At 39.2% G+C, this 23,440-nt stretch overlaps 1 protein-coding gene across 5 annotated transcripts; it reads right to left on the bottom strand.

Moving 5' to 3' along the window:
- Window positions 1-2,656: 2,656 nt before the first annotated feature.
- arhgap17a (Rho GTPase activating protein 17a) lies at window positions 2,657-23,440 on the bottom strand. Of its 5 annotated transcripts, XM_017483924.3 has the most exons (21): window positions 23,302-23,436; window positions 22,955-23,103; window positions 15,321-15,360; window positions 12,495-12,572; window positions 12,298-12,374; window positions 11,938-12,049; window positions 11,734-11,810; window positions 11,492-11,609; window positions 10,955-11,023; window positions 10,757-10,838; window positions 10,138-10,265; window positions 9,808-9,919; window positions 9,611-9,692; window positions 9,378-9,458; window positions 9,186-9,299; window positions 9,013-9,104; window positions 8,765-8,921; window positions 8,191-8,454; window positions 7,352-7,470; window positions 6,724-7,266; window positions 2,657-3,915 (listed from the first exon to the last, which is right to left on the bottom strand). In XM_017483924.3, the coding sequence occupies exons 2-21, from the start codon at window positions 23,005-23,007 to the stop codon at window positions 3,797-3,799; spliced, it is 2,517 nt and encodes an 838-aa protein (XP_017339413.1). In that variant the 5' UTR covers window positions 23,008-23,103; window positions 23,302-23,436; the 3' UTR covers window positions 2,657-3,796. The 5 variants fall into 5 exon arrangements, with proteins under 5 accessions (XP_017339413.1, XP_017339414.1, XP_017339412.1 ...); XM_017483925.3 differs by having other exon boundaries at window positions 6,724-7,215; window positions 22,955-23,440; XM_017483923.3 differs by having other exon boundaries at window positions 22,955-23,439.

The following is a 23,440-nucleotide window of genomic DNA, read 5'->3' on the forward strand; positions in this document are numbered from 1 at the left end:
AAAAAAGTTATTCACTACCAACTGGGCCTGTGTGAAAATGTATTTGCCCCCGTAGTTACTAATTTCCCAAATCTATAAAACTTACACATACACATATGTATGTGTGTGCCATTAAGACTAATATAGCTTTCTATATATTTTTAATAAACATGAATACACATCACTACATTCATTAATAAATAGTTATTAAAATTTAAATATAATATCCAGTGGGTTCAGAAAGTATTCAGACCCCTTCTGTTTTTGCACACTTTAGTGTGTTATAGTGATTGTGTTAAATGTATGCTTTTTTTTTTTTCGGTTAGATATTTATTTAATGTGTATAGAAATTTAATTTGACACACAGTGTGAGCATCTCTGGCGCCCTCTGCTGTTCTGCATTTTTACGTTTTGAACCAGACAGAAATTCCCTTTTTTTCTTGAAACTGTAAATCAAAAACCACCAAATGAGGTGCAATTGAAAGCAATTAATTAAATATTTAAAACACAGCTTACTATTTTTCAGACATACTAATTGCTAACAATCTCATGAGCTAGTTACTGGCTATTTAGTTGTTTAGCTTGTCGGTTTATTTTGAGAGAACTTTAATTGACAGTATTTACATACATATCCCCCCCCAAGAGAGGCATTATTCGGACTGGTTTGTATAGCAAAAATAAACCAGAACTGGATAAGCGAAAGGGAAAAACGTAGTGCAGTAACTGGTAAACATGACTGAGCTGACTAGCTGAGGCTAGACATGACATGCACTTATCTTGTTAGTCCATCTTGTAAGTAAGGTGTATGTAAGGCGAATATTGGATCGCATGTTAAAGTATTTATAGCAGAAGAAGCTTAAGCTACACTTGTTTTCTTTCAGAATACTATGAAGAGTTTCTATACAAATTGCGGGGGAAAAAACAAGAGGGGTTGTTACTGGGTTAACTCCATTATCCATCTGTTAGAGGTATGCGGTCATTAAACATGGTTTAAATATATTTGTATATTGTTATAACTTTATACATTTATTGTTCTTTCCAGTCCACATATGAAGTGGACAGATCCACAGATCCTAACAAAACTGAGTGAAATGGAGGAAGGCTCTAAGTAAGAGATAGACTGCTCCACAGTTATTATCCAGGTGACAGAAGATTAATTCAGTTAAGGCCAGGGACAAATTTACACTGAATCATTTTATGTTATATTCCCCTTTATGTTAAAGCTCATTACTGAAGGATTGCAGGATACTGGTAGTTTCTCACAGCTTGTCAGTTCGATTGTTCTCCTTGTGGAGCAGCCGAATGATGAATGTACCAGTGAACAAAACCCATGTAGCTGCACACACACAGCCAGATGAGCTGCTCGTCCCACACAGCCTCGCAGTGATTTATAAATACTGCACATATCTGCTAAAGGTGCATAAACATCTGTTTGCAGCCACAGCCACATACAGAAGTGTAAAAGCTTTGCATATTCAGTGCCTTAAAGAGATACTGCACCAAATGCTGATACATTTTCACATACCTACTTTGGTAAATAAGGGTAGGAAAAAAGAGAAACGTATGAATCACATTTGTACACTGAGCCCCAGAACATTTCATGAATGCATAAAAATGTGTCCTAGCACCTGTTACTTTTCCTTTGCTCATGAGTCTACAGACACTTTTCTGTGTGTCTTTTTGAGGCTCGGGTTTCTGCTGCTTAGCAACTAGCCTGCAGATTCTGTCATGTAAACCCTGACACTAGCTTCCTGGCTTATGAGAAATATTTCCCTTTACATACACTGGTTCTATTATGGTATCATCTTTGTCTCATTACATTTTTGCACTTTTTATATTCAGGATACCTGCACATCAAGCACTGGACATTTTTGACATTCCTTCTGAGATTTTAAAAACTAATATAGTGCTGACAGGATTCATGTTTTTCTTATACATACCGTGATTTGACATACAGCCTAACATGACTTACTTCTTCAGTGTTGTTTCTTGCGAGTTTGCTCTTTTGCTCAATTCCATTACATCACTTCAGGAGTTTAAAGGTTTGCAAGTCTTCTGCTACCTGAGAGGAGAACTGTAGTGAAAACACGGACATGCCTTTCCCCCAAATAACCCCACCCAGACCTGAGAAGCTCTGCTTTCCTGCTCCAGACAGGGCTAAAGACAATTGCAAATGAAAGTTTGTCTAATGTGTCCTATTACTACAGGTTTAGAAACTCTTTTAAACATTAAAAGAACCCTCAGCCAGTCAGTCTCGGAGTACATATTACTGTGTATACATCATTATTGTAGTGGAGAGGAGGAAAACATTAAGCTGCCTGTGTAATATTTCCAAATGTCACTCTGCAGGTTATTTGTGAAGGGCAAAACACAAAGGAACAGGCTCTTGTGCTGGAAGAGGAAACCATTATTCACCTCTGCAAGAGCCAAGTGCTACATTCTCCCACTACCTTCCTTAATAGTGACACAAAACCAGTCAACATCCTCATGGACACAGGTAAATGTTATGTCATTTAAAGTATTCAGATTTGTCATGTTTGTGTTATTAGAAACTGTGGGTCAACCAATCATCGACTCTACTGGAAGTCAGAGTGGTAAAGAACAAAAGACCCTTAGAATGCAACAAGGGATATTTACAAAGCAAGATGTCACTGACACATAATTAAAAAGCCATAAAGCAGTTGGTATTGTGCTTTATTAATTAATGGTAAAGCAGTAACAGCAAGCATTTTGCCCCCCCTAAATTTCTCATTTCAAAAGTTTCTTCTTTGTACACCATCAACATATATAGCTTTAGTTCATTTTCCAAATGTTATAATGGGTAAGGCAGCAAGGTAAAGGCAAGGCCTGTGAACAAACATACTATAAAGGTCATCCTTAGTGTATATGATTTTGTCACTTGCCATCATTCAAGATCTTGTGGTTTGTTTTTTGTTTTTTAACACAGTAAAATATTCAGTATACCACACAGTGTTTCCGTCCAGCAAGGTCACAGACTGTCAGGGTTGTGTCATTTGTCAGTTTTTTCTCCGTCTGTCATTTAGGAAATAGTTAAATTAACACACTGCCTGTGAAATGTTTCATTCTAGATTTCATACACAGATAACCAAATTGTTACACACAGATGACTTAATGCTTTAAAATTAGTTATGAGGGACTGATCACATTAATGCCCTAGGTTTAGGAAAACATTAACGGCTGAAGAATACTAACCTTGTGACGCGTGTACATTTTTATACTGTAGGTAATAGGCTATATTGATAATAAATTGCAGGAAATTCAGCTAAACACGAGAGGACTAAGACTTTCAAATGAAAAACAGAACTACTGAGATGTACATAAGCCTTAGGGAATGTGTTGATAGAAACAGATGTAGGACAGTTTCCATACATAAAATTAAGAGTCGAGTATATTAGCTGACTGGAAACCTGCAGTCACAAGGTACACTCTAAAGTCACAATATATGGTTTCAGCTTAATATCATCCCAAGCTTAATATGCTTTGTTCTCTCTTACTTTTTTTTCCTTTTTTTTTTTTTTTAAACTAAGGCCACTTAAGATACACCAACTAGTACCTCAACCTATTTCCCAGTATTCTTACAATAAAATGAAATTTAGTGTGATCGCTTTAAACCTGTTTGGTGCCATGCAATATGTCCATGCCGCTATTCCTGCGGGTGCTACTGAAGGTCCAAATCTTTGGTGAAATGCAACCAAGCTGACGAAGACTTGGTGAAAGGGAAGGAGCAGCAGCATTTAAGAGAGTCCTTGGGATGTGAGGAACAGGTAACAGGTTTATGGCAGCCAAATCCTCACCTTCACAGGACGGTGCTCTCCGAGTCCAAGTCTGAATCCTTCAGCTGAGCAACAGGTTGTTGTTCTGGGTCAATGTCAGGAACAAGGACTCGGTTTAGCCCTTTGAATGACATCCCTGGTTCTGAACAAATACAGTAAAGTTAGTGTCCACCCAGGCTTTAGGATATTCTACAGTATAAAAAAGTTTTCTAGACTTTTTATAGCAAAGCAGGCTTGTTTATGCTTGGTTGTGCTGTCTGTCCAAACATTACTGATATACGATGGTACTGCTAGCTCAGGTTTATTCTAGTAAAATTTGTAATGGTCCAAGTTACAAAAAATTACTTGCTTACAAATGTCTGATTAAGCAACCAAATTGACTGAAAGGGGACAACAATTACCTTTTAATTCTCACCCATAAATGATTCGTTTATGACTATAAATAAGTCAATTCAGAGTGATCTGTTTTACAGTGATCCTTCAGACACTTTTGACAAGTGCCATGGTGTGTGACATGTCTGTTTGAATTTGATATAATTAAAATGAAAAATCTATGAAAGTCTGTGAAAAGTCTTATCTTTTCTGAACTAACATATTTAGGCCGGTAGCTAGTCCCTGGTCTGATGAGCTGTACTCGGCTATATAATTGACATACAGTGCCCTCCGCTAATATTGGCACCCTTGGTAAATATGAGCAAAGAAGTCTGTGGAAAAACTGTCTTTATTATTTAACCTCTTTTGTTTATAAAAAAACAACAACAAACAAACAAACAAAAAAAAAAACACAAAATACTCTGCTCTCATGGATATCAAACAACTTCAAAGAAAACAGTTTAATCCAAAAAATATCTTTGTTAAATATAGGTGTGCAACAATTATTGGCATACCTATGAATTCATATGAGAAAAATATATATGAAGTATATTGATATTTCAATTTTTTTTTTATTAGTACACCTGGGTGACTAGGAACAAGAAATTGTTCAATCATAACGTCCTGTTTCACAGGGGTAAAAATATGAGGTAACATATAGGCCAAATTTCCTCAGGTCATTCATAACAATGGGCAAGACCAAGGAATATAGCTGTGATGTGCGGCAAAAGGTTGTTGAGCTTCACAAAATGGGAAGTGGCTATAAGAAAAAAAGCACAAGCATTGAAAATGCCCATTTCCACCATCAGGGCAATAATTAAGAAGTTCCAGTCAACTGGAAATGTTATGAATCATCCTGGAATTGGACGTGTGTCTATATCGTCTCAATGCACTGTGAAGAGGATGATTTGAATGGCCAAAAAAATCTCCAAGGATCAAAGCTGGAGAATTGCAGAAGACAGTTGCGTCTTGGGGTCAGAAAGTCTCCAAAACTACAATCCGAAGTCACCTACATCACCACAAGTTGTTTGGGAAGGTTTGAAGAAAAAAGCCTCTACTCTCATCCAAAAACAAACCCAAGCGTTTTATATTATATTATATTATATTATATTATATTATATTATATATTAATATATATATATATATATATATATATATATATATATATATATATATATATATATATATATATATATATATATATATATATATAAAAACCTGTGTTTTGTTTGCAGTCATTTGATATCCATGAGAGCAATGTATTTTTGTGAACTGCTTGAACAAAAGATCAAAAGGTTAAACAATAAAGACAATTTTTCACAGCCTTCTTTGCTCATATTTACCAAGGGTGCCAATATTAGTGCAGGGTACTGTAAATGCATGTGGCTTTATGCCACAACCGAGGATCTACTACAGAAGGCAGGCTGCTTCATGTTTAGAAAACTAGGGTCACTGAACTACAACAAGTTGTCATACATTTATCTGGTCTGCTACAATTTTTTTTTTTTCAAATATTCGGTTTACATATTCAAAATAATTTGCTGGATCTGTATTCAGACTGCTGTCCCCAGTTGATGACCACTGGTTCTACACTATATGGCCAAAAGTATGGGGTCACTCCTCCTAATTATTTTGCTCAGGTGTTGCATAAAATCAAGCACATAGCCATGCGATCTTCATAGACCAACATTGGCAGTACATGTGGCACTGTGACAGGATGCCACCCTTGCCACAAGTTAGTTCATACAATTTCTGCCCTGCTACATCTGCCACAGTCAACTGCAAGTGCTATTATTGCGAAAAGTAAGCGTCTAGGAGCAACAACAGCTCGGCCATTTCATGGTTTGGGTCCCTTAGTTCCAGTGAAAGTTAATGTTAATGCTACTGCTACAGCATACAAATACATTTTAGAAAATTGTATGCTTCCAACCTTGTAGAAACAGTTTGGAGAAGGCCCTGTCCTGTTCCAGCCTAACTGTGCGACTGTGTCCAACGCAACATCCATAAAGAAATGGTTTAAGAATTTGGTGTGGAGGAATTCAATTGGCCTACACAGAGCCCTGACCTCAACCCCACTGAACACCTATAGGATGAATTAGAATATTGATTGTAAGCAAGGCCTGCTCATCCAACATCAGTGGCTGATCTCACATATGATCTTCTGACTGAATGGGCACAAATGAAAAACTGACATACTCCAAAATCTTGTAGAAATAAGGCCTTGGAGAGAAGGCCTGGGTCAGTGTTTCTATTCATCCCAAAGGTGTTCAATGGGGTTCAGATCAGTGCTCTGTGCAGGCCATTTGAGTTCTTCCACATCAGCCTTGGCAAACCATGTCTTTATGGACCATGTCTTTATGGATCCCCTTTATGGAAGGGGATGATCATGCTGGAACAGGTTTGGGACCCTTAGTTCCAGTGAAAGGAAACCTTAAAGCTACAGCATTAAGAATGTACATATTTGTCAGAAATGGTAAATGTCACATACAGAAAAAACATGCCTGCATGTTAGTACAACAATTAGTATTCATGTCTAAAACAACAGGAATTGACAATGTTGCAATAGATGTTGACTAACCCATCATTTTGTAGGCAGCACTCCAGATGTCATTTGTGTCACTGGTGTCGCTGGCCACACACTGAGGCTGTGGTGGAGGCGGAACAGTGGGTCTGTTGCGTGGTTTAGGCACTGGTCGAGACCGAGGAAGGGAGCCAGACGGAAATGGGGAAACATTTGTGCTTGCATTTTCAGGAGGGACCATGGAAAGTGGAGGAGTTTTAGGGGGACTGGGAGTACTGGGTGGAGACGGCTCCTCTCCTGGATCTCCGACTGCTGTGGGCTGAGGTGGAGAAACACTGGCCTGGCTGGGGGGCTCTGGGGGTGGATGGTTGGGGGCCTGGAGGGGAGGCTGGTTGCCTGAATAGCGCCGAGGTAACGTGCTAGACTGAATTACTAACTGAGTGGGGCTAAGACTGCTTGGAGAGTTAGTGGAGAGAGGTCTTGGAGATGGAGAGAGGAATTGAGGAGTCCCACATGAAGACTGTGGAGCTGACTGGCTGCCCGGCTGACCTGAAGGTGGATTGGTTGGTTTAGGAGGAGCAGGAGCCGGCTTTTTAATAACTATGGCAAGCAGATTAAAAATTTCAGATCAGAATTAGTCAAATGATTCTTTAGTGTGCATTAAATGATAAAGTGGTGCGTCTACCTCTGCGTGCCAACAGAGGGCTGTGTCCTGATGATCCCGTTGCTGGAGATGCCACACTCAGATGTGAACTTCCACAACCATTTCTCTGAGGTGTGGATGCTGCGTCACTCGACTTTAAACTGCCAAAATACATAAGCAAATGTATGCTTTCATGAAATGAGAACAAAACAGCATTTCATGCTGTGAACTCTTTAGGAATGATTCATACATTGACTAACGTCTAACAGATTTTGTCACAATACTGTCAAAACATTTTGCATGTGACTACTATATCGTGCAAAAGGCAAATATTGTGATTCAGGAAAATATCCAGACTAGTCTTACATGGAATACCTACACAAGTTATGTGTTCTTCAAAGACAACAGGAAAAGGAAATCATAAAATATTTTCCTTCCATGATGTGATGGATTTCAAAACAGGCTTTGTGCACAGTGAAAAGTGGGGGTAGGGAGAGGGGAGGTGAAATGTGACATTATTAGTTAATATTATTTTTTCCAGTACCTGTTTGGAAGTACAAAATTATATTTATGGTTGGATATTACAGAAAAACAGTGGGTTTATTTGTCTAAGTAACTAAAATGGTTTAACTGTAACCAGTAAGACCAGGGACACAAACTACTAAGGTACAAAGGGTGTCTTAAGCCAATATGAGTGTCCAGTGCATAACTTACTGTACACTCATAACAGACACTAGATGGCATATACAAATACTGAAAACAGGTCTGTCTACTCATTATGAATGGACACAGACCAAATAAAAAAAGCAAGCGGGGCCATTTTCACACAACAGTAAGCAAGGTGACTCGCAGGTTCGATAGAGCAATGCTATACCTCTTACCTGAGCTCCTCCGTTTGTTGGGCTAGAAGCTGCTGTGCTGCTGCTAGGGCTGCCATCCCCAGTGCCAAGCTAGGCTGGCAGGCCTCCATACCCAGGCCCTCTGGTGCAGGCTGCTGTATTAGGAGCTCAGCTACAGGCTGGCCTCCTGCAATACTGACAGCCTCCACCGGGGGCAGAGGGGGCTGGAAGGCAGGGGAAGCGTGCTGCTTTCTAGTTAGTGTACTGCCTCTACGGGGATTGTGCTCCATTAATTTGTTAGCAGAGCTGAAGGGAAGAGAGACAGTGAAGACTCCACAAGTGCAGAGATGAGCCCAAGTGAGCAACACCACACACAGAATAGAACAGGAAAAAAGGTATTTGCACCCGCAGATGTGCCTACACTACCCACAGTGAAGCAGAAAGCTACAGAATCAGTTGCTCAGAAAATGTATTACTGAATCAGCAGTGCATGGAGTTTTACTAGTGGACAATGTTACACTTCAGGTGAATCTTGATAAAGCATTAGAAGATAATTTGGAGTGATGACAGCCTGGTCACTGATATTTTGTGTGATGTTTATTGTTAGTGATTGTACCTGTCTCGTTTGGCCACGTCACCATCAGGTCCCACCATACTATTAGGTCTCTTCCTCTCTATTGTACCCGAGTCATAGTCGGGTAGGGTCAGATGGTTGACATGGTTTGTCATGGGGGTGGGCATTGAAAACATGCCGGATACATTGAACTCCACATCTAAATAGATAACATGTATATACACCATCTTTACTTAATCATTTTAAATGCCTTTTCTTAGGGGTGAACAATTCAATGATATAGTTCTCACCTTCAGGGAAAAACCAGTCTGCATGTTGAATGATGGGCTCAATAATAGTAACGACGTGGACAGAGGTAGCAGCTGCCATTTCTGCTAGGCTCCTGTGATTGAAGGCATAACACTTTAGGGCCTGCAGAGACCATAACATACACATTTTACTGAAATAAGAAAAAAAATCTCACCCCTCTGTTTTTGCCCATAACAGATTCGGTCCCAAGACAATTGCGATGTTGCTGGGGGTCATCTTGTTTATTTCACTTTCTTGAGCAAGCTTAGCAAGGAACTTCACCAGATACCTTATGAAATGGAATCAGTGATCGGTCAAATTTTATGGCAGGATGTCTGTTCCATTTAAATACTTTTGACAACCTCACCTAAAGTTGGCTTTGTTGTTCTTTGGTAATTGATCACAGGTCATCCACAAAGCTTGTAACCGTTTGTCTGGGTCAGATATACTAGAAAGATTTGAATACAGTATGTCAAAAAAATTAAAAAGAAAAATGGCTCAACTAAAAAATAAATTTTGTTTATCTCGTGTGGTTCTAAATTACTAAAGAAAACAATATTTGAATTATTCCTTCTTGTATAGCGTCATGAACTGGCTTACTTGGATGCCTGAATCCACTCATCATAGAATTCATAAGTCATAAGAGGCTCTGGCAGTTCCCTCAGGTAGGACTTCAAAGCCCCTAATCAGACAATTTAAAAAAAAAAAAAAAAAAAAAAAAAAGAAAAAAGAAAATCCAGAAATGAACAATAAATGACATTATTTCAGTATTACAGGAGAAAAGCCTGTTTTTATACCAGCAACTGCATGTGGGTCAGAATAGAACTCCTCTAGCTGAGAGGTGGAGCAGTCCAGCGCTGCCTTAAGCTTCTTCAGTTTAGAGGCTCCTGCAGTTATTCGGAAAAGACCCTGTTCAGGGAGCAAAAGGAGAGCCATGTAGCAAACACACCATTTATAAAAAAATTTTAAAAACACACATTTTGCAGATATTAATAACCTGATCTCAGATTATTTGGTGTACACTTCCCATTTGACATCCTCTAATTGTTTTCTAGATTACATGCAAGAGCATGCCATTTTGTGTTGTTTTTCATTAGGCATCAGATGGCCTCTGTTGTTTCTCATACCTCTTCCTTCATGCCCGTCTCCAACAGCATCATCACACAGGCCTCTATAGGTAGCGCTATCTCTCTGCTACTCCGCTTCAGGTGCTCATCCAAGCCTGTTCCAAATGCTGGCTTCTCTGTCCATGAGTCTGACCAAACACACAATAAGGGTGAGGTTACATAGATGAAATGTATGCTTTTTTAAATTGTTCTTTTTTTTTCCCCCCGGACATTGGCTGAATTCAGGAAGTAACTGTTGTAACCAATCGAGATCAAGGTATCTTCTCTTCCCCCCTTTTCTTTGCTGATGATTGATGAAGGAGGTGGGTGAAAAGAAGAGGTGTGACTCATAGTTCACATGCTGGGTTGTTGAGTACACCAGCTTGACACCACAGATGAAGCTCAGAATAACAATTTATAGCACACAAAGCCTACATTTAGATAGCAAATAACGAAATAAAGAACAGCTTGAACATAACGTCATGTTAATGCAAATTGCTGCACTTATTGTTTGTTCAGAAGAACTGGAGTGTTTGTAAAAAATATTCAGCTGTATAACAATTGCTCAAACTGTTCCATTGTATTCTATTGAAACAGTATAATAAACAAAACCCAACAGCAGTCAGAGGAGCTGTCACACCTTGCTGTGCCTGAATGGTTGGCAGGACACTTTCCAGCACAGAGAGAGATTTTCGGTGGTAATCCGCCTGAGCCTCTAATAACTAAAAACAGAAAACAAATTGAGACCACTGGAAAGAGAAATATGGAATAAAGTCAAATTACAGTAATAATTACTGACCACAGTAATGTCTGCCTACAAACCACTTAACGCACTTACCGTTACATAGTAGCGTGCATAGTCCCCCTCTTTTGAAAAGAAATTGTACAGGTCGGCAGAGAGTTGATCCTAAAACAGAGACAGGCAAAAAGCAACTGATCACTAATAACACAATTATGATCTTAAATATTTATTTCAACACAAATAAAAACAAGCTATATATAAATTAACAGCAATATGCATGCACGCACGCACATACACACACACACACACACACAAAGTGAACCAATGCATTAATGCTTTATACATTTTACATTTGGAAAATTTGTTCCATGGTATGACAGCATGGATATAGGAGAAAGTGGGTGTTTGATAACTAGCTAAACACAGTGGGACAATAGTCATTCTAAATTAGGAATGTCCTAATCTGCTCATTTCTCTGGAGAGAAATTGTGCTTCACCCTTGGTTTTCTATATCCCTTTGAGACTGCATGGATGAGGACTGCATATAAACAGTGTTTCAGCAGTTTCAAAGACAAAAACCGTCTACTCTTAACACAATGTATGATGAAAACTGAGTCTAGACGTGTTTGTTACCTTGCAGAGCTCCATTTTGTTCATTGCTTCATCCATCTCTTCTTTAAGCGAGTCTGCCTTGGCGGACAGCGCTTGTGTGTTTGTTCCCGAGATTATAGACTTGGTTGCCTGCAACCATCTGAGTGTGAGACAACAGGGGTTATTATTGACTACCAGATGACCGTCAATAACTGACACAATGTGAATGGAAAGTAATCTTAAGCGTTGACACCTCAAACCTTATAATATAAAAAAATAATGACCTTGTTCGAGCAGAATCATAGTCTAGCACCAGCTTGGCAAGTTGTCTTCTCTGCTTGAGTATGTTGGGGATGTCCACCTGAAAGAGAATGTATAGAAGTCACAATCAGCTCATATATTTAATAAAAATAAAAAATCATGTACTGCACAGCCCATGAAAACCTTGGTCTATAAACTATGAAAACTTAAACTAGGAAAGTGCTTACCTCAGCTAACTGATTTAGTGGGTCTAAAATGTCCTTCTCAATCTGAATCTCATGCTGCATCAGCTCAGACGCCAGTCTGTTCTCCGCCTCACCACACACCTCCATCATTTTCCTAACAAGTATAGCCAAATATGCTGAAATGCACTTTATAGTCATTAGGGTTTGCCAAATGCTGCATTAAACCATGCACTGGGAGCCATTTTAACATAATGATATTATTTTTATATAACCACATGAATATGTATCGCTAAACATCTAGCTATATGCTGATCTGAAGACGATTGACAGCACACATATTATGGATCGGCTTCAAAGGACTAAAAAAAAATTAAAGTCACATAAAACACATTTCACATTTACCCAATAAGAGACTCCTCTCCTAGTTGGCTCCCGCCATCTTGCATGGCTTGTGACAACGCTGTCAGTGGGAGCTTTTTCTGCAATACACAAAAACAAAGTTCATGCAGATCTAACAGTGAGGTGACGACACAAAGGGGTGCCAGGGAGTTTAAAGTGTAAAGGACACTTTCATGTCTCTTCTCGATGTGTTTGCCTACCTGCCCCTGCAGACATGTAACCAGTCTCTTGTGTGTGTTGTGGGAAACAGCCCGCACCAGCTCCATGCGACGTTCGATCTGTGGAGAGCAATACAATACATCAATAGCAAACCACAGCAGAGTGCTCAAAACTGATCCAGGCTGCAGAGCAGCAACAAGAACCACCTCTGCAAAATACCACAGGCAGACTGTGCAATACCATGCTGAGGCTTTTGTGCCACACTGTATACTGTTTACAGTGCACTCACTACTGTGCTCTGAAGCATGGTATTAATCAACTAATTGGCATATCGTGTGAAAAGCACAAAAAAAATTCTAAGGTTAGTACAAAATGCCTACAGACAAACGCAAACAAAGTGGCTTTCGCTGAGAACAGAGAGAAAAAACGCTTGTAAATCTCAATCGCCCTTGCCCAAGGGAGATGCATAAAAAGATATGCTTTTTACACCCATGACACACAGAGACAAGTAGAATATTCTTCTCTGAGGATGTGGCTGCCTGTTCAGACATTTTTCCACTGAGGTTTCAAATAAGTAATAGCTATGCATGCTTCATTACACGAGGTAATCACTACAGCTGACAAAGGATTTAAGCAGAGAAAGCCTGAGATGTAGGTAGGACTGGGCGATGTGACGAAAAATCATATCACGATACTTGAGGACATTTCTATGAAACATGATGTCACGATATATAAAATTTAGCTATATAAAAAAAAATAATCAGCAAAACAGTAGTATTTCACTGTTGCACGCTTACAATGTATACATTTTTTTACAGTAATGCGCGGTGTGCAGTTTGTGCTTATCTCATGTGCATTGTATGCACATATTTATGATTTCTTGTTACAATGTTTGTTACTCAAAGTAAAAAGTAATTAAATGTAATCGTGTGGGCCCTATTGTTAAAGTAAATGTGCATTTCAGTAAGATAGCTAAGTAGGAGCATTTCAGTTACCAGTATTTATATTAAAACATGGATTCCATGTCTGCAAAACTAACATTTTAAATTAAATACTGATAACTAATCGATATTGAATCAAATTGAAACCATATAAGAATCGAATCGCCAAATTGGTCGCAATACCCAGCCCTAATACCAACGATATCTCGGAAAAGTGTACCACGAAATCATCTATCATGATATCAACATTATATTGATATATCGCACAGCCCTAGATGTAGGTCCATTTACTTACAGAAAATATTCCCTACCTGAAATAAAATCCAACAATACTGTCTCTAGTAAAACAAACAGTGTATTGCAGTATAACATATGAAAATATGCAACAATTAATACAATACCAAGAAGCTCAACAATGAACGAACAAACAGATTAAAAAAGAGAGAGTGATGACAGCAGAACTGCAGCCGTTTTCCAAAACAGACCATGGTTTCAGGAATTCCACAGTCTGGCAGCAGAGATAACTGCCGCTTCGTGCCATTCAACACTCTCCCATGTCATTCCAGCAGCACACAGCTGAGACCACCACACACTCTGCCTGCATGGGCGTCTCCTGCACAAGGACAGAGAGGATACCCTCCACCTGGCATGGGAACAAGGGGAATCCATTGACTACTTTCTATTCTTCTTATGCTGAGGGTGATCCTGTTTGGATTAGCTAATGCAAAGGTCTTTTATAAATGTTTCCCTGTTTCCATCCCACGCCAAACACCGGCAGACCAACAGTAGACTAAACAAGCTCAAACACCGGTCTGCACCATTTGCAATGGAATCAGTTTAGTATCTCGTTTTACGAGTTTCCACAGAAAAGGGAAATGCCCACTCCCCAACATAAAGAAAGTACATGGATGAGCACATACAGTGATTACACTGGTCACATGTGGACTAGATTTACTAAGATATGATGTCATTAATTACCTACACTGCCCAGACAAGCTGTCTACAAAGCAAAGGCATTAAAGGGGAATTCTCAGACATCTCTGGAGTGTATGTAAATGCCCAGAGTAAGCTGAGCTATACTTTAGTCTACACAACTGGGTGTGGGGTGATGAAGCAGAGGAATCAAAAGAACTACAACATGACATGCAGCTCAAATAGTTGTTCACAACACTGATCAAAACATCCAAAGTCATAATAATAATAATAATAATAATAATAATAATAATAAGTTCATTAATTCTCCCCGTTTGATATCATTCTTAGTTTGTCACATTCATATGACTAATGCACTTTCAAAATCCATTTCCTAACCAATGATCTCATCTGTGCTTCATTGTTTTTTCAATAGGTTTCACAATGCTGAGCTGCAGGCCTTCACAGGGTGGGGCGCACGCTTTCTAGGACATCGCAGGTAATTTACCTGACATTTTGTTCACACATTCAAAGCCATCCTCTTCCATGTCATGATAAAAATGCATCTGTGTTTGTAAAGTATTTACCTAGCAGCAGCGACTACCTGTCACAACAGAGTGACTCGCAGGTTTTCCACCATTTAACTAATGATGAACTGCAAGTCAGAATGATGAGTCATTGCATTAGCAAAAAGAAAACAAACACACACAACTGAAGACAGATCTGTTTCACAGGGTAAAGGCAGTGTGCAGAACACTGAAAGTGGTGAATGACGTGTACTTAAATCTTCAGTAAGGTATACTTTACTTGACATTCGCGCTGTTTTTGTTCTTGGGAAAAAAATAAAAAAAAAAAAATCATCTTACAGTGCCAGCTGACAAAGCCAACCTGACAAACAGTTCTTATATAAAATGCTTCAATGAACCTTTCATAAAGCACTGATGTGGCATTTTCCAAAAGACAGCAAATGACGTCCAATGCAAACAATGCAAGTGTATGGAAGGAAGTAGTCACCTGTAACAGGTCATCGCTGAGGACTTCGGTTTTTTCAGCTCTGTAAGAGAAAAGCAGGAGAGATAAATAGGTGATGCTATTAACAGGTCGACACATAAGCACATATCAGCACAACAAATCGATGTGATTAATACTCCTAAAAATCTATTTGCAAACACAAACAACAGATATAACAATCAATACGCGCACACACACAAAAGTAGGCTTTTATTGCAGTGCATACTATATTTGAGGTTGGATGTTAGATGTATTAACATGAAGAAATCATTGCTGACTGCGTGTAATGAATTTCATACACCACACAATGAAAAAGCACAGTCATACACAGAAACAGACAAACCGGCAGCAGGCATTTAAGTGAAAAAAAAAAAAAAAAACAGTCTACATGCAGCAGCTCCTAGGAGAGCAGTTGGTGTGCTCCACTTTCCCAGAGAATTTCAGCATTCCACCATTGGCCTTGTAATGCTGTTCTGTACAGATGCTTAGCTACTAATAATAGTAAACTAAAAGAGGTCTTTGGCCATGGTGCAGATTAGTGCCTCCAATATACAGAGTGGATAAACACCCGTTTAGTTCACACACAACGTATCAACACCTTCCAAATATGAGGCACTACTATTAAAAAACAAACCACCTTAGCTTTAAAAGGTAGCTTCTAACTTTCCTTTTTAGTGGATCCAACAGGCATTACAATAAAATAGACAATAAAAGTTTACAATGCTGATGGGTGTGTACACATTTCAATGAACTGCAAAGTCCATTTACATTTACAGCATTTAGCAGACACTATAATGCATAGTGGCTTACAGAAGGGCTTTGTAGTCACTAACAAAAATATTCTCATCCTCATGCTAGTTCACTAGGTCACGGACTAAGAGTATAATAATCCCATTAGTGAGGTCAGTACAGTACAGTATATACAAACCAGAATACAATATACTAGATGATTTGATTTAAAATCGTAATATTAGATTTGCTCTCATTTAGTATATCTGATTCTATTCAGCTCTTTTAAGGAAAAAAGAAAAGAAAAAAAAAACAGCACTATGAATGTTATATGGAAAAAGTTAAGGCAGCACATCTGCTTGCATATAATCCTGTAATACTTGTAAAGGAAGGGAGGATCATCTAACAAGGCACATTTGAAATATCAAAAAAGGATCTGACTCTGACATTCATTTACATCGAGAAGTATATAGAATAGAACTAATAAATGAACAGGAAGTATGATGAGTTTTAGTTTCAGATTAAAGAACATGACAAAAATGGCTTAACTTATTTATTTATTTATTTTTTAGGCTTGACTGTTTTTACATTTTATATGTTTCTACAATTTACATTACCCATACATTCATTAATTCATCCTCAGTAGCTACTTCATCCTGATCAGAGGTGGATCCGGAGCCTAACCTGGGAACACTGAGCACGAGGTACCCTGGATATGCCAGAATCCATACAGTCTATCTTAACATTTCATGCACATAATATTTTTGCCTTTTGTGCAATTGCAATTTCACCAGTTCAGTAATTAAGTATGTTTCTGAAAAAAATAAATAAATAAATAAAAAAATGTAAAAATTATAATGCCGCAGCAAAATCAAACTTTTCTGGCCGCAACAACCACAAAATAAGTCTGCAAAATCCTGTCCAGGACCACGATTGGGAACCTAACTTAATGATAGTAGAAATGAGCAATACAGTTTTTGAGTGTTTTGAAACAGTGCAAATTCTTTTTCCAATCATACACATTACTTGCAATAAAAAGTTGTTTCTATGCTGCATATCCAAAGGGTTATGGAGTTAAGCCAAGTCATTTGTCAATTCAAATTGCTCAGATAAGAGACTACGTCCTCTATCTAAAAACATATCCATTTTAAATAGTCTTAGGCTTTATCAGCATGTGGCTAACAGTAAACTAGTATATCAACACATGTCTCTGTTTGGTGGTTCTCTTCGTGTACTGTGTACAGTTGCAATAAAATTATTCAACCCCCATTGCAAATCAGGTTCATTGTCAAAATGTACAGATTTTCAGCTGTTTGCAATGAACAAATTAAACAAAAACAACTGAAATAGTTCAACACAATTTTGAATAATTTTGATTGCAACACCAGAGCCATATATGCAGTTGCCCATGCAGTTGCCCATGCAGTTGCCCATGCAGTTGCCCATGCAGTTGCCCATGCAGTTGCCCATGCAGTTGCCCATGCAGTTGCCCATGCAGTTGCCCATGCAGTTGCCCATGCAGTTGCCCATGCAGTTGCCCATGCAGTTGCCCATGCAGTTGCCCATGCAGTTGCCCATGCAGTTGCCCATGCAGTTGCCCATGCAGTTCTTGCCTAGTTTTCCACTGAAGCTAAGCAGGGTTGAGCCTGGCCAGGAACTGGATGGGAGACCTCCAGGGGAAAACGAAGGTTGCTGTTGGAAGTGGGATTAGGGAAGCCAGCAGGGGGCGCTCCCCTTGTGGTCTGTGTGGAAGTTAATACCCCAGTATAGTCTCATCTGGAAGACTGTGCTGTTTTTACAGTATAGTGTCCCCGTCACTATATTGTAAAAACAGTACAGTCTTCCAGATGAGACGTTAAACCGAGGTCTCTGTAGTCATTAAAAATCCCAGGACACTTATCGTAAAAAAGAGTAGGAGTATACCCGGGTGTCCTGGTGAAATTCCCCCATTGGCCCTTCTCTATTATGGTTCTCTAATAATCCCCATCTCTGAATTGGCTACATCACTCTCTATTCTCCTCTAAACTAACAGCTGATGTATGGAGGGCGTCCTGGCGCAATGTGGCTCCCATCGCATCATCCAGGTGGATGCTACACACTAGTGGTGGTTGAGGAGAGCCCCCACTATGTAAAGACAGTGTCTACAAAAGCGCTATATAAACGTAACTGTAGCTAGCAACTCTATAATTGATTTAATTTATTAATATTTCTCATTTTTCTGTACATCATAGTGTAAAGGTTCACAATCCCGACTATATATACACACATACACCTCACACACATACATATTCAACACACTGAGCACTTTATTAGGAACACCTGTACTGTGCACCTACTAATTTATGCAATTATGCAATTGTGTGCCTGCAGCGCAATGCGTAAAATCATGCAGATATGAGCCAGCAGCTTTGAGTAATGTTAATATCAACCATAAGAATAATCAAAAATGCGACATCCGTGATCTTGAATGTGGCATGATTGTTGGTGCCAGACAGGCTGGTTTGAGTATTTCTATAACTGCTGATCTCCTGGGAGTCTCTAGAGTTTACTCAGAATAGTAAAATGGCTGGTGGAGGTGGTGTAATGGTGTGGGGAATGTTTTCTTAGCACATTTTGGGCCTGTTAATACCAATCAGTCATTGCTTGAATGCCACAACCCAATTGGGTATTGCTGCTGACCATGTGCATAACTTCATGGCCATAATTTACCCATCTTCTAATGACTACTTCCAGTTTGATAAAGCACCAGGTCACAAAATAAAAGTCGTCTCAAACTGGTTTCATGAACATGACAATGAGTACAGTGTTCTTCAGTGGCCTTCCCAGTCACCGGATCTGAATCTAGTAGAACACCTTTGGGATGTGATAGAACGAGAGATTTACATCATGGAAGTGCACCTGAAAAATTAATCGTCAACATGGACCAGAATCTCAAAGGAATGTTTCTAATATCTTGTGGAATCCATGACATGAAGAATTTAGACTGTTTTGAGAGAAAATGGAGGCCCTACCTAGTATTAGTATAGTTTTCCTTATTAAGTGCTCAGTGAGTGTATCTCGAGAACCTGTGCCCTTCACTAATATTAACCTATCCCTTTATGGAGTAATCAGGTCTACTACCAACATCATATTAGCATTAGTGTCTGATGAGTCATCAGTAATTTGCATTATTAATGTTGACTGTATGTGTGTGAAACTTTAACTTCTGCAGCTCTAGACTTAGCACAGTCTCTCACGCTGGTAAAAGTGCACTATAATAACTTTGTGACAGCGGTAGACAGCTGCTTTCAATTAACACAGAGGAGCAAAGAAATTGACTGAAAAAGTCTGAAACCAAATCCAGGCAGAATTCAAAAGACATTCTGGCCTCATGCCTGGGCCAAGCTATTGTCCCATGTCCAGTGAGAACCTCAAATCACCAATGCATTACAAGCTCAAAAACACAGTTCCATAGGATCATATCAAACAACAGAATGAGGAAAAACAGGCTCAAACACCACTGGCCATGTTAGTTTACCAAATCTATTTAAAGCACCTTTGATTACAAAACATAACAGAAAGTAATAGTTACAAGTAATCTCAACTTGCATCTTGCCAGCAAAAGGCACTTATTATATACACAACAGCATCTACAGAAAGCGAGATTTTTATTCTCACTACCAAAAATATGTACTGTATAGGGAAAGGGGTCAATAAGGCCTATAAAGCAAATCACTGCTGCTACACAGAGGTAAATCCGAGGTTTTGCGTAGATGTGTGAGGTCCCGTGTTACAGGAAATTAGATCAGGACTGAAAGCAAAATGACTACAGAAGAATCTCAGAAGATAAACCTGCATGTGTCTGCTTGGATGCTATACGTTGTTCTCAACTGGACTTTCTAGCAGAGCAACAATCCAAAGCACAAAGCCAGATGGAGATTCCTGGTGTGTCACTCAAAGTCTACACACTTAACATCAGTACATATCAAGACAGGGGAAGAGCCACTGACAAACACAGAGCTTAATTCCCATAATAATAATAATAATAATAATAATAATAATTTACTCATTTTTAGCAACTTCTTAAAAATTGTGCCTGCATTTGAATCCTACACCATGAAACAGTGATAAAAGTATTACTTAAACTGTAGCAATATCCTCAAGTAAATAGTTCAATCAAACAAAAGAATAGTTAAAGACGTAAATGCAGCATCTACTGAACTAATGAGCAGACTGCTGCAGCAAACGCAGCCAGCTCCTCATGCTATGAAAACCCCCTGCAGAGATCTAAACAACAGTTTGGCCTCTCAGCTAACAGACTGAGCTAATGGTGTTTGATGTACTGCTATGTCTTGGGCTTCGATGAATTAAGCAGAGTATTGGTGAGGGAAAATGATCTCGAATTTCTTTTAACCGTGTGGCTAGAGAGCAGATGTTCTGAGTTATATGGCCCATTGCGAATGGATTGATGAGAGTGGATGGTCCACAATAAAACAATAAATGACTTTGGCCTTAGAAACAGTATGGATTTTGTGCTTAGGAGGAACACCCTCCTTATTGTACTAAAGACAGTCTGATGGTCTTACTGTAGGGAAGTCATTATCTGACAATTAGTCATCCTTCAGTCGTAGAGGAACAGCAAACAGCTGAAGTCCTTAGTCTATCCCAATTCCTATAATAAGCACTCAGTTACACTACAAATAAACAAAAGGATAATTAGAATGCAATCACTGATTTTTTATTTTTTTTTTTTTAATAAAATGATCAAAACCTGATGTACAGTGTATGGTAAAGTGTTTTGCTATTTTTCTCTAGAATGCTTAAAATAAATTAAACAAGACCAATATATCAATATGCAAATTACTGCAGACGATCATTTAAATAAAATCAACAACACAGTGCTTGCAAGGGAGCCCATGTTTTTCGATTCGGTTCTTAGAAATAAAACGTTCCCAGGACGACTTCCTGTTTAAAAACAGAATAAAGAGAGACTTCCTTTGAGGAGCTGCATGGCAAACACAGTGTACTGGTTCCTCACAATCACAGGAACTGTGGGATCAGCTGAGGCGTGTGTCCTGCCCTCACCTCCTCCCCACAGCCCCGGACACTTCAACACTCCAGTCTGCTTTCTGCATCGCAAACTCCTGATTTACTGTTAGCAAAATACACAAGTTGCTGAATGACTATTCCAGATGTACATGTCTATCATTTGGAGCTATAGGGGCTGAATTTAAAGCCAAATACCTGGGCTCTTGAAGTAAACAAGCTGTTTAACATACAAACGCTACTTTTAATACTGTTACGGTCCATATCAGTTCAAAACAGGAATGTAAACACGTCCTGGCTGTAATAGTTTTTATTCTCGTATGATCGACTGCAGTCCATCGCAAGCAGTGCTAATTATTTGGAATGCAAACACTTTAAATGTTTTGGAAAACCCCTCTTGTACCTTGCACAAGATATGGGAGGGTCTGTTTCAGGATTTATCCAAACAAGTTGGAAAAGAGGGTGTGTTGGAAACCGTATTTCCCAAAGAGAGTCTGGAGTGAAATTATGACTAGTCTGGGTTATCTTCTGAAGCAGGAGACATTTGAGCTACAACTTCATTAGCGAGAAACCACGTCTGTGTCACAACAAGACACCACAGCGCCTCTGCAAACAGGCCTCGAGAGACTGATCAAATTGCAAACAGAATAAAAATGAGCCCACAGACACACAGGTCAGAACTCGATGAAGCATTGCCCTTTAACAAAAAGATCTCATTCACTAAAAACAAGAATACTGCCAAGGATGACTGTCATACAGTCTTATTAACTTGATTAACGTCATGAGGATGATTGTGTATTAAAGGAGCACACACAATCAGTATGATAACAGACCACTGCTGATCAAACCAGACTTCGAAGTCAAAATCGGGACTCCTGAGACGTTTACGTATGAATCGCAGCAGTAAAATACATGGTCAGTGTTTCTCAGATGAAGCTCCATGCTGCGTTTTGAAGTCTGTGTTGTTGGTTTTTTGTGCCTTTACTTGTTGTTGTTTTTTTGGCGCATAAAAAGGTAAGCACAACCAACATGTAGACATACAAAACCGAGCCATATCTAGAAATAGCATAGTGGCATTGAGTAGGGTGTGTAATAACCCCAAAACACATATACACCATGTTCTCTGACACACTTGTGAAGATATTTACATAAGGAGTTGCCATCTACAGATGAGCAACAGTTGGACCAAATTACAAACCCAGTTCATGACAAAGCCCAGAAATAGCACTGCCAAAATGCTGCCTGGATGCCTTGTGGGCTTTAAACTTCACCAAGTTAACAGACTAGAAACAGAAGTTAAAACTTGCTGTGTGTGACTTTGTCACAGTGCTTCAGTCACCCACCTCTTCAGACTGATCAGATCACAGCCATTCCGAGCCTCTGGGCTTCACAGCAGAGGAGTTTGGAAATGATGAACAAGCACATACCAAGTACATAAATTACACTGGACTCAAGAGGGAAGGCATGGGGTGGTGGACAAAAATTCACAGATTTGCTTTCTACATTTGTCAGCTTCAACACTTTTGTGTTCTTCCTAACTCTGGTTGTGGTGAGAAGATGCGAGAATAAAAACGCCATACTCTCAGCACTGCACTGATTCGTCTTATTTATACAGAGTTCGAGATGTGCTTTTATCCTGTGAAAAAGACTGTCATAAACTGCAGATGTTGTGGCCTCTGGTCTCTAAACAGAGCTAAATGTGGCTGTTGCCGTTATATAATGCTGGAAGTTCGCCCAATCTAAGACACTTTAGCTGTAAGAAGGCGTTCAGTAAGTTAAATTAGCTTGTTGTGGAAAGATAAGCGTGAATAATCAGTCGCAGAGCCGCTACTGTCCTGGCAACAACACAACACAAAACTGCTTAACAATTTATAGCTACTTGCCTGCCAACTGTCTGGTTGGCGAGTTGTTTCATCCGATTAAACTGCTTCTTCATTTTAGTATCGTAGTCCACAAAGTCCAGATTTTCGGGAAACAGAAAGCTTCGAGATGCTTCATTAGCCGAAGATCCTCTGAATCATCACTGAAGTCGCTGGGAATTTGACCGGCAGATGATTAGCTAGCTGAATAGCTGCCTAGCTAGCTGGATACGCTAGCAGCACAACACGGTATCATTAAAATGTGGATTAGAATATAAATGTAAAAGAAAAGGGGGGGGGGAAAGCCAGCTTTTGTAAAGAGCAGTAAAAATGCTACGCCATAGGATTATGTCCTTTAACACGAGCAATACCGATATATGTCTTCATGTTGTGCCAGTGGGTGAAATAAAAGAGGAGAAAGTTGACACATCCATCGGCGGAGTCTCCCCGTGACTCGGTGGCTAAAAGACTCTCACAACCCAATGAGGATGATGAATTAACTCCTTCCCC

The sequence above is a fragment of the Ictalurus punctatus genome, chromosome 13 (genome assembly GCF_001660625.3).
Source record: "Ictalurus punctatus breed USDA103 chromosome 13, Coco_2.0, whole genome shotgun sequence".
NCBI lineage: Eukaryota > Metazoa > Chordata > Actinopteri > Siluriformes > Ictaluridae > Ictalurus > Ictalurus punctatus.

Excerpts from the sequence above, each read along its gene's own strand:
- arhgap17a (XM_017483923.3), bottom strand. The coding sequence starts at position 23,007 with ATGAAGAAGCAGTTTAATCGGATGAAACAACTCGCCAACCAGACAGTT. Across the intron at positions 12,050-12,297 it reads GGAGAGGAGTCTCTTATTGG|GAAAATGATGGAGGTGTGTG; the intron begins GTAAATGTGAAA and ends TATACTTGTTAG. Across the intron at positions 9,920-10,137 it reads AGACGGGCATGAAGGAAGAG|GGTCTTTTCCGAATAACTGC; the intron begins GTATGAGAAACA and ends CTCCCTGAACAG.